The 25,668-nt window shown below is 39.4% G+C and overlaps 1 protein-coding gene across 1 annotated transcript in view; it reads left to right on the top strand.

Annotated features, from left to right (window-relative positions):
- The window catches only part of plxna4 (plexin A4), a 317,143-nt gene that overhangs the window by 50,150 nt on the left and 241,325 nt on the right, over positions 1-25,668 (top strand). Inside the window, 1 exon segment of the mRNA XM_046872953.1 lies at positions 1,513-1,695. Coding sequence (XP_046728909.1) covers positions 1,513-1,695 — 183 coding nt within the window.

Genomic DNA, 25,668 nt, shown 5'->3' with positions numbered 1-25,668 from the left:
TAATGAGCACAACAACGAATTTTAGGCATTGACTTGGCCTCCAAATTCCCCAGATCTTAATCCAATTGAGCATATGTGGGATGTCCTGAACAAACAAGTCCGGTCCATAACCTTGGTGCCAAATATCACAGCACACCTTCAGGGGTTCAGTGGAGTCCATGCTTTGAAGGGGTCAAGGCTGTTTTGGCAGCAACACAATATTAGGCAGGTGGTCATCATGTTATGTTTCCAGGTTTTGTTACATGCCAACAGATGGCAGCACAAGGCTGCATGCACAGTCACAGGGAGCACCAACCTTCATAAGTCAGTCTGCTAAAAGACCTGTGTACATCGGGAGCTTTGCAACTGGTGCTGTTTTGACCACATGATTACCACGTCTGCTATTCTGAGCATGTGTCACCAAGCTCTCGTCACACGTGAGTTTCTCGCCTGAAAAAACATGATCTCACGTCAGCTCCCACCCCACTCCCCAGATTTGGGTCCTGCGGACTTTGTCTTCTTACTGAAGATGAAGATCCGGCTTGCTGTTAATATCCAGCACGAATCACAGAAGGTGCTTGACACGCTTCAAAAATAAGACCTTTAGAACACATTCCAGAAGTGGTAGAAACTCTGTGAGTGCTGTATTGCTGTGCAGGGGGACTATTTTGAAGGTGATCTACGTATTGCATTGAAATCCTGAGTACATTCACATTCAGGAATCCATTACATTTCAAGAAAGTATTTCGAATTAAAGACATTTTGTTGCAGACCATTTTGGCATTTGTCCAAAATGGGCCTACGTTTCACATCCTTAAACAAGTCTATGGATGGTTGTGGTGGAAATTGGTGGCATGTGGCTTTATTTTTTTCCAAATATTTTGAGGCACATACACACCTAAATCTGCATCTACCTCATCTCTATCTGCCTTGGCTCTGTGTTCCTTTTTTTCTCCTATTTGTTGCTCTCTGATTACGGGTGTATGCTCCTTACCACTCATTTGGCTCCTCCCATCATTCACAAACCGGCACTCGACCACGCCCCCCTGATTCCGCAAACTCATTGGCTGGCAAGTCATCGATCATAACTAGGAATCCTGTCTGTTATTTTATCCCACACGTGTAAACCCTGGTGGCGCTGTTTCGAAATCAATCTGCGGTGCGTCGCAATATGAAATCGTTACGGCTTTATCAGAAGCTGTAAATCATTCCATTCCCCATGCCAAATCTACCTTCGCTACTCATTCGTTATGTGTCGTCTGACGCCGCGTCACGTTTTTTTTGGCGTGGGTATTTATTCAGAAAAAATGTCTTTTTAAGAACGCACAGTGAACTGATGTGATGAGTCTTATCATCTTCGATCCGATTCCCCTCGTGGCCTCATTTTATATACTGACCGATATCATTGTAAATTGCAGATGTTCTAATAAAAGAGTGTGTGCCCGTGTGAAGTCCCTGCTTTCTCAGCACCATGTTCATCATTTTGAAACTCAACCTAAGTGACATTTTTTTAAATTTTTTTGCCTTCTCCAGCTCCTGACCATCGACGACAATTTCTGTGGGTTGGATATGAACGCCCCACTCGGGGTGTCCGAGATGGTTCGCGGGATTCCGCTGTTCTCCGAGTCCAACGACAAAATGACCTCGGTGATCGCCTACGTCTACAAGAACCACTCGCTGGCCTATGTAGGCACGAAAAGCGGCCGGCTGAAAAAGGTAAGGAGCTTGGATTTATCTCGGGTTCATTCTCACGAGCAGGACTCGATCGATTGTCTCGTTGAAAAACTGAGTTGCTATGGAATGTGCATTTTGAGATCGATTCGTGTTTGGTTTCATGGGTTCACCAGTGTTGTGAGTTGTACAGTCTATAGATTAGACACATTGTCACACACAGTTTTTCCTGCTGCCTTGTTCAATGGTTGCTCCTGCTTTTAAGGGACTCTAGGATTTCTTGAGAGCTGCTGTTCTAACCATTTTAAAGAAAATAATAATCAAAAATAATATGTATATTATCCGCTTTACATTTGTGAATGATGCAGCAGAGACATTTTTAAAAAAAATACGACTCGGCTGAAAGGTGACTATGAATAATAAAGTTTACTGAAAGGTAAAGCATGTTATTAATAGTTAATGTCTCTTTATTGGAGTAACATTCACTCTACACAGGCTTATGAGAGGTTATAAGAGGTTATTTTTATACATTTGATCTGTGTAATGAAAAGGCTGGGACTTTGCTTACCGGTCAGTGAAAACACTAAAAGGTGCTAATTAGCATTCAGGCTATTCACACAGACTGCTATCTGATATACGCTGTTTATTTAGGTTTTTTTTTTGTTGAAATTCAGTTTCTTATCTCTGCTTGCTATCATTTTTGTCTTACTACTTCTGGTGGTATCAGGTGCTGATGGTAAACTTTTGACTTTGGTGTGTTGCTGTTTAGTGATGTACCAAACGAATTATTCTTTTTTTGAAGAAGAAGACGAACAACAAACTATACACTATATGGCTAAAAGATTTGTGGACAACTGACCCAAAGATTGCTATGTGTGTCTAATAACCCATTCCACATTTGCCCTTATAATAAGCTCTACTCTTCTAGGTAGATCTTTCACTAGATTCTGGAGATTTGTGCTAATTCAGCCACAAGGGCACAGTAGGTGAGGAGGCCTGGGGTGCAGTCAGTGTTTCATTTCACCTCATTAGGGTTGAATTCAGAGCTCTATAGCAGGAGGTCTTTCTTTTCAACCTATGTAAAGCATATCATCATGGAGCTGGTTTTGTGCCACTGCATCCAAAGACCTTCTATACAATTGTGTGCCTCCAAATTTGTGCTAACGGTTTGGGGAAGGACCACATACGGCTGGAAAAGTCAGGTGTCCCAATACTTCTGTCCATTTAGTGTAACTGTTCTCTATGTAGCCTTAGTGTTGCAATGTCTAGTATGTGTGAAGAAAGATGTCAACCAGAAAGAGAGAGAGAGAGAGAGAGAGAGAGAGAGAGAAAACGAGTAAGAGCTCTGGGGTGTTCTGTTCATGCTGAGCTAGTCAAGGGTAATTGCATGATGCGGTGTGATGGCTTTGGGCCTTCTGCCCTCTCCTCTGCCTGGGCCTCTGAAAGCTGTGGCCGAGACAAATCTTGGGGCCTGCTGTACACGGTGTGAAGGAGAAAACAGCATTAAAAGCGAGCAAAGAGAGGGAACGGAGAACGAGAGGGAGGGAGTGAGGAGCGAGTTAGATATGAGTTCTTCTGCCTTTTCTTAAAGGAGCTTGTACTCTGGTGATTTGGCAGTGCAGACAGACAAACACTCATCCTGGCAGAAATCGAGTTTAATGTGCAGCTATTATAATGCTGAGTTCTTTTTTTATATTTGGTTGTACACTGTAAAGAAACGCATTGGTGAATATACGTATGTTAATATATTCAACTACAAACAAGAAATCTGCCTGTTCAGTTTTATTGCTAGGTAAGAAAACGATACCCCTGCTCCTTCGAATCTTATATTTACCCTGGTAATAGATGTTACGCTTGTGGGAACGGTTCAATCGCTCCTGTTGTAGCTTGTGGGTGTGGTTTATTTACTGTCTATTCACTAAATAGAAAATTAATCACAGTAATAAAGGAATCAAACATTAATAAAGCACTAATCAGCTATAAGAATTATGTGTTAAATTCCCAGATTTGTAACCTGGCTTTATTGGCAGGTTAGGGAAAACATGGATAGATGGATGGATGGATGGATGGATGGATGGATGGATGAATATGGGGAGGTCTTTCAAGAACTTTGTGACACAGTCTGGGTTCAGTTTGGAGATAGATAGATAGATAGATAGATAGATAGATAGATAGATAGATAGATAGATAGATAGATAGATAGATAGATAGATAGATAGATAGATAGATAGATAGATAGATTACTCAATCTAGAACTTATGAAAGAGTCATAAGGTTGACGATGGATGGATGGATGGATGGATGGATGGATGGATGGATGAATGGAATTAATTGATCCTGCAATAGAAATTGTTGCATTACGGCAGCAAAAAATAACCATTAAAATAAAATGATAATTACAGATCCAGATATTACACAATAAATATGCAATAAATATATTCACAACAATAAAAACTTAAAAAAATAAATAAATGGAACAATAGAAAACAGGTGAACAAAAATGACATATACAACATATATGTATATATCATTCTAAACAGAATGCACAGATGGCAACTGTAGTCGAGTGTGTTATCTACACACGCTTACCAGAACTCTGAATGATCTTTGTTACCTCCATACCTCAATAATACATATGTATTCATAATCTGCACACATGTATCAAGAGGCTCTATATGACACGATAGAATCATTTGTGCAGTAAATGGACACCGAACTACAGTTGTGTATGGGGAAGCGATTGCTTGCTACTACGATGGTGGAATAACTTATTATACAATTTGAGTTGCACGTTACAAACATGTTACACATTTCTTTGTGATATTTCAAAATCTTGAAGATCTGCATCATGGTTGAAAAATTGAGCTATTCTTGGCACTTGTCTGTTCTGAAAGTAAGCACCAAATAAATAACCACTGCTGGGAAAATGAAGGATCTGTTCATGGAGAAGCTCGGTACGGTAATGCGTAATGGCCCATTTTATGTGGAATGAAATCTTTCTGACTTTTGTTGCTCCGGCATTGTCAACCGAGCACCTGGGAACTCAACCGTTAATACAACAAGCAGTTCCGGGAGAACATTTTGCAGAGCACAATTTTCTCGACAGGCTTTGGATGAGGCACTTCCAAATGTCAAGAGTAACTGTTTAAGCAACTGCAGTATGTGTCAGGAGCAGAGCTGCTCATTTCTAGCCATCAGTCTCTACTGATTAGCACTTTGTGTTACACAAAATGGCCTTGTGTGCTGGTGTAGAGTAATGTGCATATAGGGACTATTAAGTTATAGTGTAGTCATTAAGGGGGCAAAACTAGAATAGATAGATAGATAGATAGATAGATAGATAGATAGATAGATAGATAGATAGATAGATAGATAGATAGATAGATAGATAGATAGATAGATAGATAGATAGATGGATGGATGGATGGATGGATGGATGGATGGATGGATGGATGGATTCAGGGAGGGAGGGTCGGACGGACGGACATACGGACAGACAGACAGATAGATAGATAGATAGATAGATAGATAGATAGATAGATAGATAGATAGATAGATAGATAGATAGATAGATAGATAGATAAAAAGTGTGAACTAGAACTTATGGAAGAGTCATAACAGTCATAAGAGTGTTTATGAATAGATGGATGGATGGATGGATGGATGGATGGATGGCTAATTCTGGAACTTGTGAAATAGTCATAAGGATGGTTATGAATAGATGGATGGAGGGATGGATGGATGGATGGATGGATGGACGGATGGATAGATAGCTAATTTTGAAACTTGTGAAACAGTCATAAGGGTGGTTATGAATAGATGGATCGATGGATGGATGGATGGATGGATGGATGGATGGATGGATGGATGGATGGATGGATTAATGGATGGATGGATGAATAGCTAATTCTGGAACTTGTGAAACAGTCATAATGATGGTTATGAATAGATGGATGGATGGATGGATGGATGGATGGATGGATGGATGGATAGATAGATAGATAGATAGATAGATAGATAGATAGATAGATAGATAGATAGATAGATAGATAGATAGATAGATAGATAGATAGATAGCTAATTCTGGAACTTGTGAAACAGTCATAAGGATGGTTATGAATAGATGGATGGAGGGATGGATGGATGGATGGATGGATGGATGGATGGATGGATAGATAGATAGATAGATAGATAGATAGATAGATAGATAGATAGATAGATAGATAGATAGATAGATAGATAGATAGATAGATAGCTAATTCTGGAACTTGTGAAACAGTCATAAGGATGGTTATGAATAGATGGATGAATGGATGGATGGATGGATGGATGGATGGGTGAATGAATGGATGATTGGATGGAAAACAGGATGAATGGGTAATTTACATATATTATACTCGTATATACATATACATATATTATACTCATATTATATATAATCATGATCCTAATACAATAAAATGCACCTAGTTTTTAAAAATAACCCTAGAATGTTATTATTCAGTTCTATTGAAAAATGTAATTCTATTATATGTTAAATACTTTCACACACAAACATGATATACAATCACACAAGATCACACAACTCACCCGGCTTAAAGCTTTTAGCCGCAATCCCAGTGATTGCTAATGACCTCAGCGGAGAAAACACAACGCATGATGTCATTGTCGCGGACGCAACAAAACACATCGATGAAAAGACACCGCGTTCCGCTCGTTAATTAACGAGTTTATCCTCTTGCTTAATTGATGCTGAGTTATGGACAAGCAGTGCATCACATTCACGAGCCTATTTACTACCCGAAGATTAGCAGATAGTCGCTAAGGATAAATATTAACATTAGCATCACTGGTGGGAGTTTATTTAAAGGCTGGGTTTATAAATATTAGCCCTGACAGCCTTGTAAGTGTTTTTATGAAGCTATAAACATAGATATGACGCATCCTGAGGATAAAAAAAAAACACTAGTCAGTTCACAAAATGTACATAGATGTGAGTAATGTTACCTGCCAACAGTTTTAGCAGCATTCTACAGCATTTACTGATTTATCTACAAAATCTAGTAGTAAAATTAGCTACTAAGTTTCATTTAAGTGTGTGAAGGAAAAACATAATTTTACCATTGTGTAGACCTTCAGGTGTACAAGAGAAGCCCCACAGCTCAAACATTCTGTCGTAATCAATTAACATGATTGAAAGCAACGAAGTCCGTAAGAACCCCATTCATTAATAAGGACTAGTCAAACATACTGCAATTACGCTAATTACTTGCTTTGCTTGAATGCTGAGATTGCAGTTCTGTACACTTTTACAAAATAAACAGGTGTTAGCAAAATTTGTGGACCTGATGATGCAATTAATACTGTTAATTACTGCAGAATATCTGGGATTTTGGTCCTTTCTGTTAGCATGAAAAGCATTTATAATTGTTTTTATTATTATATTATATTTTATACATTATGTAAATATATTTATATATGTATATATAAAATATTTGACAATTAATCATTACATAATATATATTATATTGTAATATATCGAAGTTATAATAATATATGAATCAATTTAATTAATTAATTTGAATCTAGTGTTTCATTAAAAAAACACTCTTCTTACTGCCTAAAGTGACTTTTTAAGTCTTATAAAAAACAATACCGTTAAATTACCTACTTGCTCAAAAACAATAAAAGTGATTCCTGTACATTTATGCCATTTGGTAGCTGCCCTTATTCAGAATGATTCACAACTAAGACTTACAGTTGAGGGTTAAGGGCTTTGCTCTAGGACCCAGCAGTGGTAGCTTGGCAGTGCTGGGAATTGAACTCATGACCTTCTGATTTTAGTTACAATGTCTTAACCACTGAGTTACCACCGCCAATCTTTTGACATGTATCTAACGTATACAGTATGTGTCAAAAGTATAGATTATATGTATATATTTGACTGTGTGTATACATAAAAAGAATACAAAAATAACGAATGGACATTTTTCCATTACATTGAAATTATTCAATTATTATTATTACAATATTCAATTTGAATCATTACACATTGTATCCTGCGAGAAATTTTGTTGGATCCCAGCTGCATGGGCACGCGGCTTATATTCCGTCAAAATGCACCGAGGAGCTGTAAACAGCTTCTGAATCCCCCTGAGACGGATATTTTTAGAGCGCGCACACTCGCCTGAAATGGCTGCGTTTGCTGAAACGTTCGCGCTGTGCCGTGTGCACTCTGGCTAAACCCCCAGACCAGATGGGGTTTTGGGACTTTGAAGAATCTCTACTTCTCTCTCTCTATCGTTCTCCATCATTCTCTCAGTCTCACAGCAGCCATTTTTCCCCTTTAATAAACCTCGTTGTTGCTCTCGAGCTATAACCATGGTTTGATGGTTTTGTGCGCTAGCGTGTTACGAGCTCGCTTGGCCCTAAAACACGCCATTGCGTCTATGGCATCAGTTCCTTTAGGCTCCTAGAAAGCGAGGGAATCTTCATAAAAAAATTACCGGTTCACTCACCGCTTAATAAACTGGCCATATGTCTTTGGCTACAGTCTCCATGAGAAATTAGACCTATTAATTGTGAAGCAGCTTGTAATCCACAGTGCTTCGTAATTAGGGCTAGTGCTCAGGGAGCATCGCTGAGCCAGATACGGATTGAACAACACCCACAGAGGTGATAATGCTTCATCCGGTGGCCATGATCACTCAATACAATCAGCATCTAACCTTGAGGAAAAGCTGTCTGTGTAGGTGTGTGCGAGCAGAATACGCCCATCCACACTTCTGTGTGCTTCTGGGCCATTAAGTATAAGGTGAAGTGAGTCTCTCTGACCTCTTTTCAGAGTGAGAGAAATGGAGAAAAAGCTCGGTTCAAAAGTGCACAATCGGAATATGGCGAAATACGCCGGCCGTGCAGGAGATGGCCTTTTTTTTTTTCCAGGAGCGATAGCGGAGATTGCTGGTTGTCAGAGGGTGGTGAGCGGCTAGAAAGGGTCAATTTGCTCGTGAATGGAGGATGTTTGTTGCTGAGGAAAAGGTCAGAGTCTCCTTTAGTGCTGCTCTTCTTCTACCTCTGGTTGACATTCTATGGATCGTTTAGTGTGTGTGTGTGTGTGTGTGTGTGTGTGTGTGTGTGTGTGTGTGTGTGTGTGTGTGTGTGTGAAGCATGTCCAAATATGGTACTAGGTACTATAATAAACATAAGGACGTCTAATAGAGATAATTTTTTCCTGCCAAATAGTCAGCATGAAAAAAGACACGTCTGTATACTGGAAACGTTTCTGTCTGGAAGCTGTAAATCAGAAAATGAGGTGTAATGCGTTAAACTTGTAAACTTTACGTATCGTTCTTAAAACCACAGAAAAACAGTTGTATTATCTGAACAAGAAAAAGATAGATAGATTTATTGCTGACATAAAGTCTTCAAGAAGTAGGTGATAATGCAAAAAATATGAAAGTCCAACACAAATACAGATATAAAAAGAAGACACATTTTAGGATTTGGTTGAAAGCACAGGTGTCCATTGAGAGTTGGACACCATTGGATGAGATCCGAAGGGTCGCAAGTGAGCAGTCAGATATGTAACATCAATATCAACAACATTCTCAGTAACCGTCCGGTCAGGGTTTCTAGGCATTCGTTTTGCAACCAAGAACAAAACACACAAACTTATAATAACTAACGAGTGGGATTTAATAACAGAACACATACTGATTTAAACAAAAACACAATGGCGAACTGGGGAGATGTAGCAGAGGTTGAGGAACTGTTTGAGCCAGAGTTTATACACCATGCTGTTACTGATGGCATTTTGTTTTTATCCCTTACTGTGTGTGTTTGTGTTTGTGTGTGTGTGTGTGTGTGTGTGTGTGTGTGTGTGTGTGTGTGTTTGTGTGTGTGTGTGTGTGTGTGTGCGCATGAGTTGTGGGGACCCTCACAGAAATGCAGATTATTGAAATGGTAAAAGTGGAGCCACTGGAGCAGAGGATTAAGTGCTGAGACCTAATGATGAAATATTCTGCAGCAGGAGCAGTGTGTGTGTGTGTGTGTGTGTGTGTGTGTGTGTGTATGTGTGTGTGTGTGTGTGTGTGTGTGTGTCTGCATGCAAGCACATACCCCAGTGTATATGTGTGTGCTTTAGCCTATGTGTTTATATGCTTTCATCAGCATATACATGCATGTGCTTATGTATGTGTTTTGTCCTTACAACAGCTGCTTTGGTAAAAACCCTATAAATTTGCTTCATAATAACCCAAAGACCAGGATCGACACCGAGACGCAAGAGACACTTCACCATGTTTGTCCCGAATGTGTCGTCTCCGGGAGACGTGGAAAAAACTTCCACTTCCCTCCTTTCCGCCTATGAATCCACCGGCAGCGTTGCCATAGCAGCCGAGCTTCTGGGCCTCGTGTGTTATGGTATATTACAGCAGATCCAGAGCCATTTTCTCTTTTGTTCCAGCGCTGTTTATCTTTTGATCACGCTCTCTATACAGACATTTCTTTCCCCACAGTTACATCGAGGCTTATACAGAAAATGCCAGAATCTGACTTTTCGATGGAGATGCTCAGCACTTGGTGTGATCTGTTCATCATCTACAGATCTGTGTTTATTCAGAGCTTAAGGACGGACTGTTGGCAAGAAAATTTAGTTTTTAGAACTGAAGCACCGGACAAAAAGATAGAAGGGTTAATCGTAGATAGAGAAGCTGCTTTTTGCTTGGTTCCTAGCAGAACAATTCAAGTGTGTTCACAGGACTAATTCTAATCAAAGCAACTAAATCAATGTAAAAACTAAATATTATGAATATTTCGTGAATACAGTATATTACTTATATTGTTAGCAAACTAGCAAACTAAATCTGGCTTTATACTGTAATAAATATTAATCCAAATGTTAAGGCTTGCAAGTTAGCTTACTACACTGTACAACTTTCAACCTGATTTAAGAGGATTTTTTCGGCCGTGACTTCAAATCGGTTTTGACATTATCCTGGAAAGACCTTTGGAAAAAGAAGAACCCTCATATTACTAAAGGTTTACCTCAGAAAAGTCCATTTAATGCTCTGATATTCGACACAGTGCCCAGCTTAGCAAAATTGTGTGGCATGTCTAAAGGACCTGCTAGCTTTTTATATTTATATGTTAGCATATATGTAATCTTAGCCGTATCAATCATGGCATGAGCTCATACGTAGAAATCAAGTAATTAAATTCTGTGTTAATAAAAAGCTAAAACCACTGAGTCTGTGCCGTGTTTGGTAGAACATAGACAAAACATTTCTTTTGAGGAAACCGAAGGCGCATGAGCAGTAAATGAGATGCTAGTTTGGGGCGACTGACATGCTAGCAGTGGGAGATTCAGACAGCAACAACCTGCTGTGCTGCCTGTCTATCAATCGAAGTGAAGAAACGAACCCTCCGCTGGCCGCCTTATTAAAGAGAGAGAGAAGGAAAGTAAGAAAGAACGAAAGAAACGAGCAAAAGAGAGAGAGAGAGAGAGAGCGAGAGAGAAAGACTGAGTTAGAGAAAGAAAGACAGAGAGAGGAGATTGATCCTAGAAAAGGAAGTAACATTTTCTCCTTTCGTCTTTCCTTTTCTTACGCATCGTCTCCTTAATGACGGATAAACATGTGGACAGGAGAAGAAGAGGTGAACCAACGTTCATCACCGACACACTCGTGCACAAACTGGATTTAAAAATAGCGACGCCCTTCACACGCTTCAATGTTTCGGGTTATCTATAGTCACCCTTGTTTGGCCTGAGGGCTGTTCCATAATTGAAAAAAGTGCTTGCGGCGCTCAGTGGGATGACACCGCACATGACTCTGTGTTACATCAGTGGCCCCTGTGTGTGTGTGTGTGTGTGTGTGTGTGTGTGTGTGTGTGTGTGGTTGTGCAGCATCAGAGAACTAGCCGTGTTGGATATTAGCACAGTTGAGAGCTGTGTGTAACATTGGGATTCAGAATGTACCATATTAAGTGGAAAAAAAAACATATTGTGGAAATGTCACAGTTTACAGCAATGCCTTAGAAAGACTATAATGTACGCTAACCGGCAGGACAATGATTAGCTAATAGCGTCTGACTATTAAGTTGAGAAATGTTTGCCGGAAATGTTTACAGCTGCTATAATTTGTCACGACAGGGACTAATACGCAATTGAGAACATTGAATGTTAAAGTAGCTATAAATAGATACAAAAATAATGAAAATCGCAGGATTTGGCGAATATCTGTGGTGTCAGAGGAATAAATCACGCTTGGGAGGTGTGATTATATTATTCTAATATTAATAATTATTATAAAATTTTATACTTATATTGATATGAATATATTATAACAATATGGATAATGATTTCATGAGAACGGCATGCCTGGTTGTTTATTTTTTTATTTATTTGATCATGTCCTGGTACATAATATAGGCTTGTAGAGGCTTTTCTTTCTTTTTTTCTCTCCACTTAGGAGAAAAAAAAAAACTCAAACGCATTACATTTATCTTATTCGGCAGACAGATGTTTTCAGAGAGACTTACAAGTATCTCATTCATTCAGCATTTGAGGGTTAAGGGTCTTGCCGAGGGGCCCAAAAGTGGCAGCTTCGTGGTGCAGGGATCCGACGTCGTATATACAATATACAATAAGCACAGTGAAATTATTTTCTTTGAATGTCCATGGAGTCAGGACACAATGTCAGCCATGATACAGAACCCCTGGAGCAGATAGGGTTAAAGGCCTTGCTCAGGGGTCCAAAAGTGGCAGCCTGGAGTGCTGGGACTTAGCTGGGGCAGTAACCTTTGAGCCACCACCCCCTCAGTTTGTCTGCCTTTTAACTATTGATGATTTCGGTGTCTCGAAAGTGTTTGCGCTGTAGTATAACTATCTAATTTCCGAGGAGAAGACAAACAGTGTAGTCGGCTTGTAATTACCGTAATCGTCATGTTTTTCGCTGTAGCACAGGATACATTTCTCAGAGAGCAATGATCCTGAAAAATCTTTTTTTTCTTTTCTGTATTCTCTGGTTCTAGTCACGTGATCAAATTTTCAGGATTCCCGCAGTCACCGACATCTCGATAAAATTTTTTGGGGGATAAGATGGCATCGTAAGAGTTTAATCGAGGACGTGACGCACCTTCCATCTGCAACGATTTCATTTGCACGTTGTCTCTGTGGCCTCTGTGTTTACAGGAAGTGCAGAATCGATTCAAGGCTGTGAGACAGAACGTGAGAAAAAAATCGAGAGAGAGAAAGAAAGAGATGCTCTGTTTGCCCATTCACATGAAGTCTCTGTAGATTCATTTATCCCAATATGAATCAAGTGCTAGGATATAATCTGCTGGAGATGAGCTTAATATGCGTCGGCTGCACGTCTGCCTCGATCAGGCATTTGTGTCTGTGACGACGGCGTAGGCTCCGGGGGACTGTGACAGTGACAGTGTGAAATGAAAGGCACTCTGTGTTTGAGCATGTGTGTGTGTCAGGGTGTGTACTTACTTCCGAACGCATCAGTGTTTCCAGTTCAGGCTCAACCCTTAATAATGACGTGATGTCATTACAAAGCCCTGACACTGGAGGCTTCTTTCCGAATCAAAGCAGCGTCAGTGAATATGAACATGATGGTATAATATCAGAGGGATTATCAGATAAAACAAATGAGATAAAATACGTCGGCGTTATTAGCGAACCCCGCCCCTGCGTGCTGAAAAATACAAGCGGCGCTTATGTCTGTGGTTAATTCCAAAGTCTGAATACCGTGCAATTTGAGTATTAGCTTGCGAACACAGACGGAGGCGCCCGATTCAAGAGCTGTCAGCTCTTTTTTAAAGCTTGATGTGTAGATTGTATCCTGCCTCGTGCCAGATCAAAGCGAATGAGCGTAAATGTAAGGAAATGTAATTATCATGTCCAGCTCTGCAGCTCAACAGTTCCGATTTAGATGACTCCTCTTCTTCTTCATCGTCTTCTAAAAAACAGCCATATACAGACCTTTAACGGCGCTGCGAAGGGACCTGACCCGAATCCGACCCTACGTTCTAACAAGCCATCAGCATCTGATGGAGCTAATGGATGTCTAATGATAATGTTAACGTTAATGTTAATGTGTGGTCTGAGCCAGCAGTACTTTACCCAAACATGCTAACCGCTAATCATGAATAAAAGATCTTGGGGCCGCCATGATTGGGGAATGATGTTGAGCAGGGAGCACAGCATGGGATTTGTGGTGGTATCAAAGAGGTTTTGTGAAATTGAACTTGCGGGAACGTCAATGGAACGTGAAATTCATTTTCAAAATCAATGTTAAAAAATGTTCTGTATTACAGGTTTTGTGTTGAAATTGTATTGTTATAATCAGGGAGCCAAAAAAGAAACCTTCAAAATTTTTAACAGATGGAAACCAAATGAGCACAGGAATACCAAAATACTGCAGCGGGATTCCTATGCACTCACTCATAACACGCTAAAGATAAACGTAGCATTCGGTTTGCTGGTGTTCCAGTGTTTAATATTCTGTTTGTAATTGATGCTAAGTAGCAGCGATAACAAAAATGTGAGTTACTTGATTATTTAAGACCTTAGGACTGTGGTGAGACCTGAGATGTTGTATGGTTTAGAGACAGTGGCATTGAGTAAAACACAGAAAGTGGAGCTGGAGATATCAGAGCTGAAGATGTTGAAGTTTTCGTTGGGAGTGACGAGGATGGACAGGATTAGAAATGAGTTTATTAGAGGGACAGCGCATGTAGGCCGTTTTGGAGACAAGGTGAGGGAGGTGAGATTGAGATGGTTTGGACATGTGCGGACGAGGGTCATGGGGTACACCAGTAGGAGAATGCTGAGGATGGAGCCACCAGAAAGGAGGAAAAGAGAAAGACAAAGGAGGAGGTTTATGGATGTGGTGAGGGAAGACATGCAGGTAGTTGGTTTGAAAGAGGCAGATGTAGAGGACAGAGGGGTATGGAGACGGATGATCCGCTGTGGCGCCCCCTAATGGGAGAAGCCGAAAGACGAAGAAGAAGTGTACTAAACATAGTTAGCTCAGCCCAAAGGTGTTCAATGCTACCACATCCAAAGATGTCCTATACAATAGCGTAATAGGTATTTGCTGGGGAACAGTTTGGGAAGGACCACATATGGCTGAAAAAAGTCAGGTGTCCCAAAACTTTTGACAATATAATGTCATGGTGTTTATATTTTAAAGTTTTTTATTTTATTTTTTTAAAAGGTTTTTGTTTTACTTGAGTTAAGTACAGTAAGGAAATCCAGATATTTCTCACGTCTAGCCATGTGATCAGTTACAGCCGTAGCTAGCTGTTCATATTTAAATCTAGCTGTGATGTTATTGTTTTTAAACGCCTGCAAATTATTCAGGATTTTTTGGACCCCCCCGAAATTTTACATGCTACAAAACTAGTTATATAACTTTCTATAAAATATTACACGGCAGCGTTAAGCAAAATATTTAACGTTAGCTTCAGTAAAATACTGTTGGCTGTGTTGGGGGTGGGGTTAAGTTACGGGCGGGGTTATGAGGTTATTAAAGTTCAGCTAATCTATTTAATTTTTTTCCGAACAAGTTTTCGAACATCTACTCAGAGTACCATTTTTATTCTTAAATCTTGCGTCAAGCGTGTGAGGCACGAGTTAGGAAGTGTCCACGGTGCTAGTTCACACTCCTCAGCCGGAGAAGGGCCGCATGACTCCCAGCTAATTACTCTGTGTAGCAGACTGTGAACGTTACTTTCTGAAACATTTAATTAAAACCATAGTTGATCGTTTTTAATGAAGTAGCTCGGCGAAAAAAAAAGGTTGCTGGCGTGCACCGGGTGATGGCAAACCTGCCGTTGTTTTAATTAGCATCCACGCCAATCTCCGTGAAAGACGATGACAGACTGGATCTTCGTCATCGCGTGTGTGTGGTGTGTGTGGTGTGTGTGTGTGTGTGTGTGTGTGTGTGTGTGTGTTTGTTTCGGTGGTAGATCTCAAGGATTAGCAGGCATCACAAGCAGAACGCTCGGCATGGATGGATTACCTGAGCCGAGATAATTCACTAGCTTTTGTATTAAACGGTCTAAAATAAACAGGTGATAAAATCAATGATAGGCCACAGGTTGTTTTTCTTTCTATTTTCTTTGTCCTTTAGATTTTCTCTGTTTCGCAAAATTCTCACGTCTACGCCACATTGCTTTTTCCACTCGTATTCCAAAAGTATTGGCACCCAATGAATGTGAACGAATGTGTTTTTTTGGCATGTATTAGATGTATTCATACTTTCCTATGCATATTCTCGACATTTTATACACAACATCTGCTTTAAATGAAATGTACAATATTTTACAAATTATTCGGACCCCCCCAAAAAAACGTATTTATTTATTTATTTATATGCATTACCTGAGCATTACAGTCCATTATTTAATATGCTTTACAGTGAAAGGAGGCTTGTTGAATTGTGTTTATTGGGTTTAGTAATGGCATTCATTCACACATTGAAACTCCTGTCTGTGATGCCGCACTCTGTTATATTGTATGTTTAATATTGATAGTTTTTATAGCCTTTGTGTCATAATGGCGCTATTAAGAGGTGGATTTACACAATATCAATCCAAGCCAATGAGCATATCTGTAGGTAAATACTCTAGTTGTGTTAAGAAAATAACCCAGACAGGACTAATATTGAACTCTCGGAAGAACCCCTAAATATCTGCTGTTTTTCTTTGAAGAGTGTATATATATTTTTTTTATTCTTTTCCATCCATTCCCTTGAAAGGTGCCGACATTTCTGCAGCCGACTCTAAAGTACATAAGGTCTTTTGTTCCTTGAATATCGCAGAGTTTTGGAATTGCGGGAACACTCAGAAACCTCTCAGCCTCTCTCTCTCTCTCTCTCTCTCTCTCTCTCTCTCTCTCTCTCTCTCTCTCTCTCTCACTTTCTCTCGCTCTCTCTCTGATTTATTGGCCTTAGTCGACAGATGTTAGTGTATCTGTAGAGGACACACTGCAGGTGAGTCTCTCTCGGCCAATCACAGCGCTCGCCTGAGTCTCTGGGGAACGACCTGAGCAGCACTGCGGCAGGAGCTAGAAAATAGGCTTCTTTACAATTGGGTCACTCATTCTGTTCTCCAGACAGAAATGCCTGGGGAGAAGTCGGGTAAAGGTGTGCATGTGTGTGTGCGTGTGTGTGTGTGTGTGTGTGTGTGTGTGTGTGTGTGTGTGTGTGTGTGTGTGTGTGTGTGTTTTATTGTTCACGTGTGTATGCATTCTGTGTTACAAAGTGTATGAAGGGGTGTGCCTATAGTCTCTGGTGGGGTTGGGAATCCCCCCATGGACTTCGCCATTTGATTGGATTCGATTTCGTCGTTGATTTTAGGTGTCATGACGAATCATTGGTTTATTAATCCTTTATTTCCCTTTTCTTATTTCTTTTTTACAATGTTGAAATGACAACGTCTGTCTATAAACATTCTTTCTGTTTAATTTATATATATATATATATATATATATATATATATATATATATATATATATATATATATATATATTTTATACTTTATAGTTACACTTAATACTTTTATATACTTTTTATTCTTTATTTTTCTTTCTTTCTGTCTTTCTTTCTTTCTTTCTTTTATATATATATATATATATATATATATATATATATATATATATATATATATATATATATATATATTCTATTTCTATTTACATGTTTATATGTTGGACAGTCATAACAATAATTTCACCACATGTACTCTGTATGAATGTGTATGTGACCAATATTGGTTTGAAATGTACAAACAAATTTATTTAAAATGTAAACCTGCTCTACACTGTACTTCCAAACCAAAATAGGTTTCATAATTTCAGCCAAATGACTCGATTGATTTAAAAACAGGCGCTTTAATTAAATATTCTCTCTTATAATCGAACTGCTTATCATTATATGAATTATTATGGATTAAATCCAAATTATGAACTAATATGTTCTGGAAATAAATAGATCAATAAATCAATAAAATTGCGTAAAGAGGTCACTACGCCAACGTAAAGTAGATACTGCATCACCACCGCGTTATATCCGATGTAGTGCGTATAGTGACGCATGCACACTAATCAGGCATAACTTTATGACCACTGAGAGGTCAAGTGAATAAGTGTTTGTGAGTGGGAAATAGTAGGCAGCACGTGAACATTTCGTCCCTAATGTTGATGTGTTCAAAGCAGAAAAAATGGGCTAGTTCAAGTTCTGCGAGTTTGACAAGGGCCAAATTGGGATAGACCGGGTTAGAGAATCTGCAGCTCTTGTGGGATGTTCCTGATCTTCAGTGGTCAGTATCTATCAAAAGTGCTCCAAGGAAGGAACAGTGGTGAACTGGCGACAGGGTCATGGGCGGCTGATTTTTATTTATGCACTTGCCGAGTGAAGACTGGCCGTGATTTGAACAGACGAACTCCTGTAGCTCAAATTGCTGCAAGATTTTTGCCATCAGGGAGTTTTTCCTTGCCACAGTTGCCACTGGGTGGCTCATTAGTGATAAACGTATAAATATCAGGAACAAACTTATACGTTGTTTTTTTAACCTTTACATTTTTATAAATGCTGTTTTGATACAATGCCCATTGTTAAAAGTGCACAAATAAAAATTTATTGAATTAGACTGGACTTCAGTCACTTGTATTTTCCACAAAATTCAGGAATATGGATTTTTTTGTTGCCATTTTTACATTGAGTTCCAGATTTAAACTCATTCAATGGCCACTTTTGTATGTTCATGCAGAATCCAGATCGAGAGAATTACAAAGCCTCGACTGATCGAATATTTTTTTCTTCCCTCGACCCCTCACTGGCTTAGGCACATTAACATACAGAAAAATTCTCTCTCTCTCTCTCTCTCTCTCTCTCTCTCTCTCTCTCTCTCTCTCTCTCTCTCTCTCTCAGTCCATTGCGCATCCCAAGCTCTGGCTTTACAAGGACTTTTTATCTCTGCCACACCCTCTTTCTCAAAAGATTATGTACTTCATTTCAGCACACACACGAATCGGTAATTATAGAGGTGTGAGAGAAATGCTGTGGCTTGCTTTAGTGCACTGATACATGTGACAGGCTTTTCATTAGAGACCGCGGCCTACTTCACTTAAGTGCGATGCGAGTCTGTCTTTCTCTGAGCGTAGGTCAGTGCGTGTATGTGTGTGTGTGTGTGTGTGTGTGTGTGTGGACACTATTGTATAGAAGCAGACAGCTCGAATATATCAATAGAGCATTTATAAGTACTACACTACATCAGAATGTGAAAAAGAAAAGGAAAACTGAGCATCAAAGGAAGAAACGGTAATGCTATTATAGGAAAATAATCAACGAGTGGGTGGTGTGATGATGCAGGGTTCCTGGTAGCGCGCCGAACGAAATCCTTTTCCAATAACGGCACATGCCGATGTGTTTTATTCGTCTTATAGCACAGCAACTGTCCAGCACTTACACTTTTTTTTATATCCATTAACAAACAACACATTGTACTTTTATAAAAAATCTAAATAAAAAATCTGTTTATGCAAAAAACATCGGTTATCTGATACGTCATATGAGCTATTAACAGTCTTTCTTTTTGGCTGCTTCAGTTTCCTCTACCTAGACTTTAATCAGGAAACGGTCACAGTTTGTTGTGTTTCAGTGTAAAATGCAGACTCTTCTAATGTCAGAAAAACACTTTTATCCTATGATAATCTCTGACAATGGAGACTCCTTCTAGAAATGTTACATAATCATCTTTTTACAGAAAACATCCCCAAATCTGTGTCATGTAATACAATAAAAGGTGGATGTGAATGCAAGTCAAAGATGTTCTACATTTTTGGCATTTGGCAAAAGACCTTATCAAGAGTGATTCCAATTACCTCAATTATACAACAGTTGGGGGTTAAGGGCCTTACTCAAGATTCGAGAAGTGGCACATTGGTGGTGCTGGGATTTAAACTCTAGACCTTCAGAACAAAAGTTTAAGATTTGGCATTTAGGCAGTTTTGCCGCCTTTATCCAGAGCAACTTACATGTTGTTACAACTGAGCAGCTATGGGGTTAAGGGTTGTGCTTAAGGCCCTTGATCAGGTGCCCAGGAGGGCAACTTGGTGTGGCTGGGAGTCTTTGTGACCTTTGGATGCCAAAATCTAATGCCTTAACCACTAAGCGACCACTCTATATATATATATATATATATATATATATATATATATATATATATATATATATATATATATATATATATATATATATTTCATTCTGAGTATTTGGATTCGATTACTTAATAAACTTTTGCCATCTAACAATGAAAACAGTTTGATTAGTTTAAAAGCCATTAGAAAGAAAAGAAGGTATTGAGTTGAAAATCTTTCTCTCCTTCTTCCCCTTGTCTGTCTCTCTCTCCCTCTGACACGGAGGTCTCCTGAGACCAAAAATAAGATGTGCTGCCCTTTCTAGCACCGGCTTTAAGCTGATAAATCGAAGCGAAAACTCTGAGAAGCAGTTGTCAAAGGAGTTTAGGTGCGCTTCATGGCCGCAGAGGGGCCGTTGATGCTGCTTATTGATGCCTCTCAGGGAAGTCGAGGGGAAAGAGACGCACTGAAACTGTGTTGAAAGATTTGACAGCACATACCGCTGCATAAATCTAACTCGAACCCCTCAGCCTGTCATATCTGGGAAGAACAGTTCCTTCAGAGCTGCGGTTCTGGGTCATATATGGCGTTTAAAATTCTTGAAGAAATGCCTCTTTCGGTTAAGGACTGCAAATCGAGCTGTCGTGGATGGAGATTGCGAAGATGCATTCGCTGCGAATTGCCTCAGCATCCCCCGAAATTGAGCTTCAAGGACATTGCGATGTTTGCGTTCTTCGTGAAGCAGTCATGTCAGTGAAAAGTTAATACAGTGGTGATTTGGAAAGTGAATTTTCTACTTTTGCCTATGAGGAAGCTAGCTTCTTTAACCTTCAAGCACTCCATTGCCTGGTTAGAAGCATGTCTTACTCCGATTTTGCTAACTCTTGGTTTTAATGGAAGCATTGGAGAGTGACCATAGCCATTTGGCTCTTGATTTGGCTTGAAATGGTTTTGTTTTTTGTCGTTATCACTGTTTCAGTTTCAGCCTGTGGTTTGGAGCACAGCCTGCTGATTGCTGTCTCATGCTTCACTACACAACGCTGACTTGTCAGGGTGTCTTGATTGCACTTGTTAGCTCACATGAGGCATTGTTATTGTTATTGGGCAGACAAAATTCTAGTACTTCATCAGTAGTCTGGTTGGACTAGGGGTCTAGACTGGGACTCTAGAGATGAATCCACGATATGGATACATAGACACAGTGTTTAGTTCCTTAGATGTTTAGTGAAAAGATGGTTATTCTGTCAGTGATTAAATCCTGTGTGGGATGTAGGTGTTTGGACAGTAAGAGTAAGTTAATTTCACCACCTGGGAGATGGTACATCGACAAGTCATGCTGCTTAACTGTCGCTTGTGACTTGGCTCCAAGGGTAGTGACCTTGGCACTTGGCACTCAACTCAAGACTCGAGGAGTGGGTGTGTTTATTTATATGCCTTTTGGGCAAGGAAGATGTATCAAAATCTAAAATGGGAATCCACAGGAAGTCAGAGAGGGACCACTGACGTCATAGGGTGGACTTGCAATCAGTATAAGACAAAATATCCTAAGGCTTTGCTGGAGGAAATGCAGGACGTCTACCCCTGAATAATAAACAACCCACCCCTCTGTCAATGGCGTCTCAGCATAAAGATGAAAACGAATGGTGATATATTTTTATTAAACTATACTGTATGATTATCCAATTATCCTTTAATGCCAGTCGGTTCATCATTTTAGAGTCAAACTTTGGTATTTTTAACATTGAAAGATGTGGTGCCTTTGTGCATTTGGTTTTGCCTGGGGTTTCAGCTAGTCTCCAGAATGGCCATTGGGAAGATTGGGCTGCAGCACTATGGATCAGTCATAAGGAATTAATGTCACATGAAGAAAAATCTGCCAGGGGTGAGTTCTAGAGGACGAGCCTCTAATAACCGTACTGCATGGCTAGGATTGAATTGTATATTGTGCTACAGAATCTATAAGGTGGGAATCTAAATAGCTACCAAACATTCCTTATGCATTAGCGTCTCAGAGCAAAGATAATAGTCCCTGGAGATCTTGTGATAGTAAATGGTTCTTTTATGGTTAATATTTAGTTCTTGAGACTGAAAACACATTCCTTATATTGTGTGGAAGACATCTGAAAGACTGAGATAGCCAGTGCATAAAGGACACATACCAAACAATCAAACTTCAACAACAATGACAGTTTTTTCCAGCATCCTGTCTAAATTTTTATTTGTATTTGTTTCAACAAAACAGTTTTTCTCAATTTGGACAGGGTTAAGACTTCTGAAACTGTAATCAACTAGCACTTGTATAAGTGTTAATAGATTAGATTAGGTTAGATTGGATTTAACTTTATTGTCATTGTGCAGAGTACAGGGCCAGTGAAATGCAGTTAGCATCAACCGGTGCTGTTCCGACCATGTGTGCTACCACGTCTGTGATTTCATCATGGACAGCATGTTAGAACGAAGAGCAAACGTGCAATACTCGCCAGATTTGGCTCCATTAGACTTTTCCCTGTTCCCGAAGATAAAGATCCAGCTCAAAGGTAATCATTTTTACATAATTGTGGAGACTCTTTGAAAATAAGACTTGTAGGACACATTCCAGGAGTGGCAGGAACATTGAGAGCGCTGTATTGGTGTGCAAGGGGACTATTCTGAAACTGATATGTGTGTGTGTATATATACAGGTGCATCTCAATAAATTAGAATGTCATGGAAAAGTTCATTTATTTCAGTAATTCAACTCGAATTGTGAAACTTGTGTATTAAACAAATTCAATGCACACAGACTGAAAGTAGTTTAAGTCTTTGGTTCTTTAAATTGTGATGATTTTGGCTCACATTTAACAAAAACCCACCAATTAAATTATAAATTCAATAAAAATGAATTTGCGTTATTAACACGTTAATTTTGACAGCATATTTGTGATGTGAGTATTATGTGTTTATTCTGTGCTTGATATGGGGCTCTTTAAAAGGCTGGGAGGAGTCAAGGCCTTGAACAAGGAAGAACTGTAGACGAGGGAAAATGGAGTTGAAAAGTTGAATCTGCTGAGCTAACATGTTAAACGTGTCTCCTCTCCTTTGTTGAAAAACACGACACTAATATATATGTAAAATGTATTATAGAATAACTTACACATTGACAGATCAATGGTACTGCTGCAGCTTCTGCTTCTTCCACACACCATGGGGTGACACCTTCTCATAAATGATGTAACTGCTGTATGGCTAAGATCTATTTACCAGGAGCACAATAGAGCATTAGCAAAACGACACTAATGAGAACGAGCTTGGTGTGTTTGTGTGAGAGCGGCTTGAAGGAAGCACATCGTTTAGTCTGTATTCCGTCTCCGTAAAAACAGATGGAGCCCTCTGGAGCTGTGAGTCGTAAAAAAAAAAAAAGAAAAAGAAAAAACTTATATTTTTCATACATATGCAAATGAAACATTTGGAGGAAACATAACCCTTGAAAAACACTCGCTAACAATGCGTCAGGCATTTCGGGATTTTTGAATCAGCGCTAGTTCCAGCTCGGGGGCCAGTTCACGCTTTTTGAAGTTAAATTGGTTCTAAAAAAAATGGCAGACTGAAACGACGTACACCGAAACAGTTCCTTTAGCCTTTTCCTTCGTTTTTTTTCCCCTCCTGCATCGTCAACCTTAATCCTTTTACCCCGCAAATAATTCCCGTTGCCATCAGGACGTATTTAACCTTAAACCAACATCCACTTCAGTAAGCACTCTGCACCGATTTGCGCTCCTCTATCAGCCACGGGCTCCACTCCACGACTGCTTCCTGTTGGCACATTAATTAATATCGCCCTCTGTTTCACGTGGCCTGGGGCATCGGGGTTAACGGCTGCTCTTATTGTTTTAGTAAAGTGCTCTTCACTCTCTGGCAGACTCCCAGTTTCTCTTTCTCTCCCTCCTGCCCCACACCTCTCCCAGCTCCACATCATTTCCTCCTATCACCAGAGCACATGCATAATTGATCCAGGTGCGAAGAGTGGAATTACGATGATCCGGAGAAAAACGCAGACATGATGTCTTTTTTTTTTTTTTTTCCGTAACCATTTCTGGCTTGATGGCCAATGTCGTCCAGGAGGGAGGCTGAGAACTTCTGAGTGTCAAAGTCAAAAAAAGGGGGGCAACTCAGGCAATCTTCCCGGAGAGATATGTAGCGTTGCTGTGAAATCTGCAGAGTTTTAATGAGACATTCAACACACTGTGGTGGAAGCAGTGGGGCTTCTAGTAGGAAACAGAAAGTCGCATTTTCCCCAAGTGCTGCAAAGGGACACAGTGGTTAAGGGGAAAAAAAGAAGAGTTTGCTCAGAATCTAATTTAAGTAGTAAATTCCGGTTATGTGGATATCCTTAAATTCATTTGTTCAGATTAAGTAAGGGATAGTCTACAGCTAGGTGTGTGTTATACGGATTTAATGCACGCCATGGAGGCGATTAAACACCTGTTGCGAAGCAGTGACATTTTAAGAAATAGTGACTAAATAGAGATAAAGATTGTCGGTGCATCTGTGCCACGTCTAGATCTTGTTTCTCAACCCATTAATCAGTGGTGGACAATTCGGAAGTAAATATAAATCGTTACTCTGTTTAAGTAGCTTTTTTTTTATCTTTACTTCACTGAAGTATTTACATTTGGGGAGACTTTTATTTTAACTTCACTACATTTCAAAGTAAAATATCTTCCTTTTTTTACACAACTACATTTTGCAAAATCAGTTTTTTATTTATGAGGATAAAATAAAACCGTTCAAACACGCAGCAATCCACCAATCAGGATCGAGCGTGCGCTCTGTTTAGAACTTGTTTTGATCGGCACTTTGTGTATCTACTGATCACCAACATAAAGTTCAGCATCAGTTCAACATCAAGCAGAACATTTAGAGAGGAATAAATGATGAAGAAACTCCAGACTCGAACACAACACACGTGACCTCATTTGCATGATTTTTCTGTAGTTTAAATAGAAATCATTCAGTGTTTGACTCATTATTATTATTCTGTCAATAGATCGGTGTGTTAAGAGTAACGTTAGAGTCTTTTCACATAAGTTTGTGTACATTTGTGTACTTCAGCCACCACTGCTATTCATCGAAATCACCATATTCACCATATAAGTTACAAGACACGTCTTTAGAAAACGTCTCACGCTGTATGCGACAGCATCTGTATGTTACTATGGTTACAACTGGTTATTAGGCACTGATGGTTACATTTGTGATCATAGGTACCAGCCAGCCAATCAGAAATGAGTATTCAGAGTCACCATAATATAACATTATTTATACCACATTAAAAATTTGTTTCTGATTGGTCAGAAATAAAATGTATTCATTTTTTTGTCAGCAAATCTGACAGGTAATATTCTCTTTTTAAAGAAAATCAGTCACCCTTTTTAATATATTACTGCTTCCATGGTAACGATCTACCCAGGGTCTTCCAGTATCTTATGCAAAGATGTCTAGGGAAGGAGTCTCCAGTGTCACAGGGTCAGAAAAGTCCTAACCTGTGTTTTTTATTGTGTTACTGTTACAATTTGGAGCTTCTGAGAAATAGCTACAGATAGATATAAAATGCAATTTGTGTTGGCATAACTGGTGGTACGTATAAGAGCAGTAAAGATGAACAAAGATGCTGTAATTGAGCGTAACTTATCAACTTTCAAATGCTAATTCACTCCATTTTATCACAGGTTTGTAGTAGTAAAGAATCATTATTGGGCTTCGAATGTGCTTTAGATTAGATAACAATGATATAATACAAGAGCATCGACCCATGAAGATGAAAAAAAGAGATTTCAGTTCTTCGTTTAGGTTTCCGGAGAGCGACGTGAGGTGGAAAAGTAATACAG

This window comes from Silurus meridionalis, chromosome 18 (assembly GCF_014805685.1).
Source record: "Silurus meridionalis isolate SWU-2019-XX chromosome 18, ASM1480568v1, whole genome shotgun sequence".
Taxonomy (NCBI): Eukaryota; Metazoa; Chordata; class Actinopteri; order Siluriformes; family Siluridae; genus Silurus; species Silurus meridionalis.
Note: the sequence above shows the minus strand (reverse complement) of the source record. Positions and strands in the feature narration are given on the sequence as shown.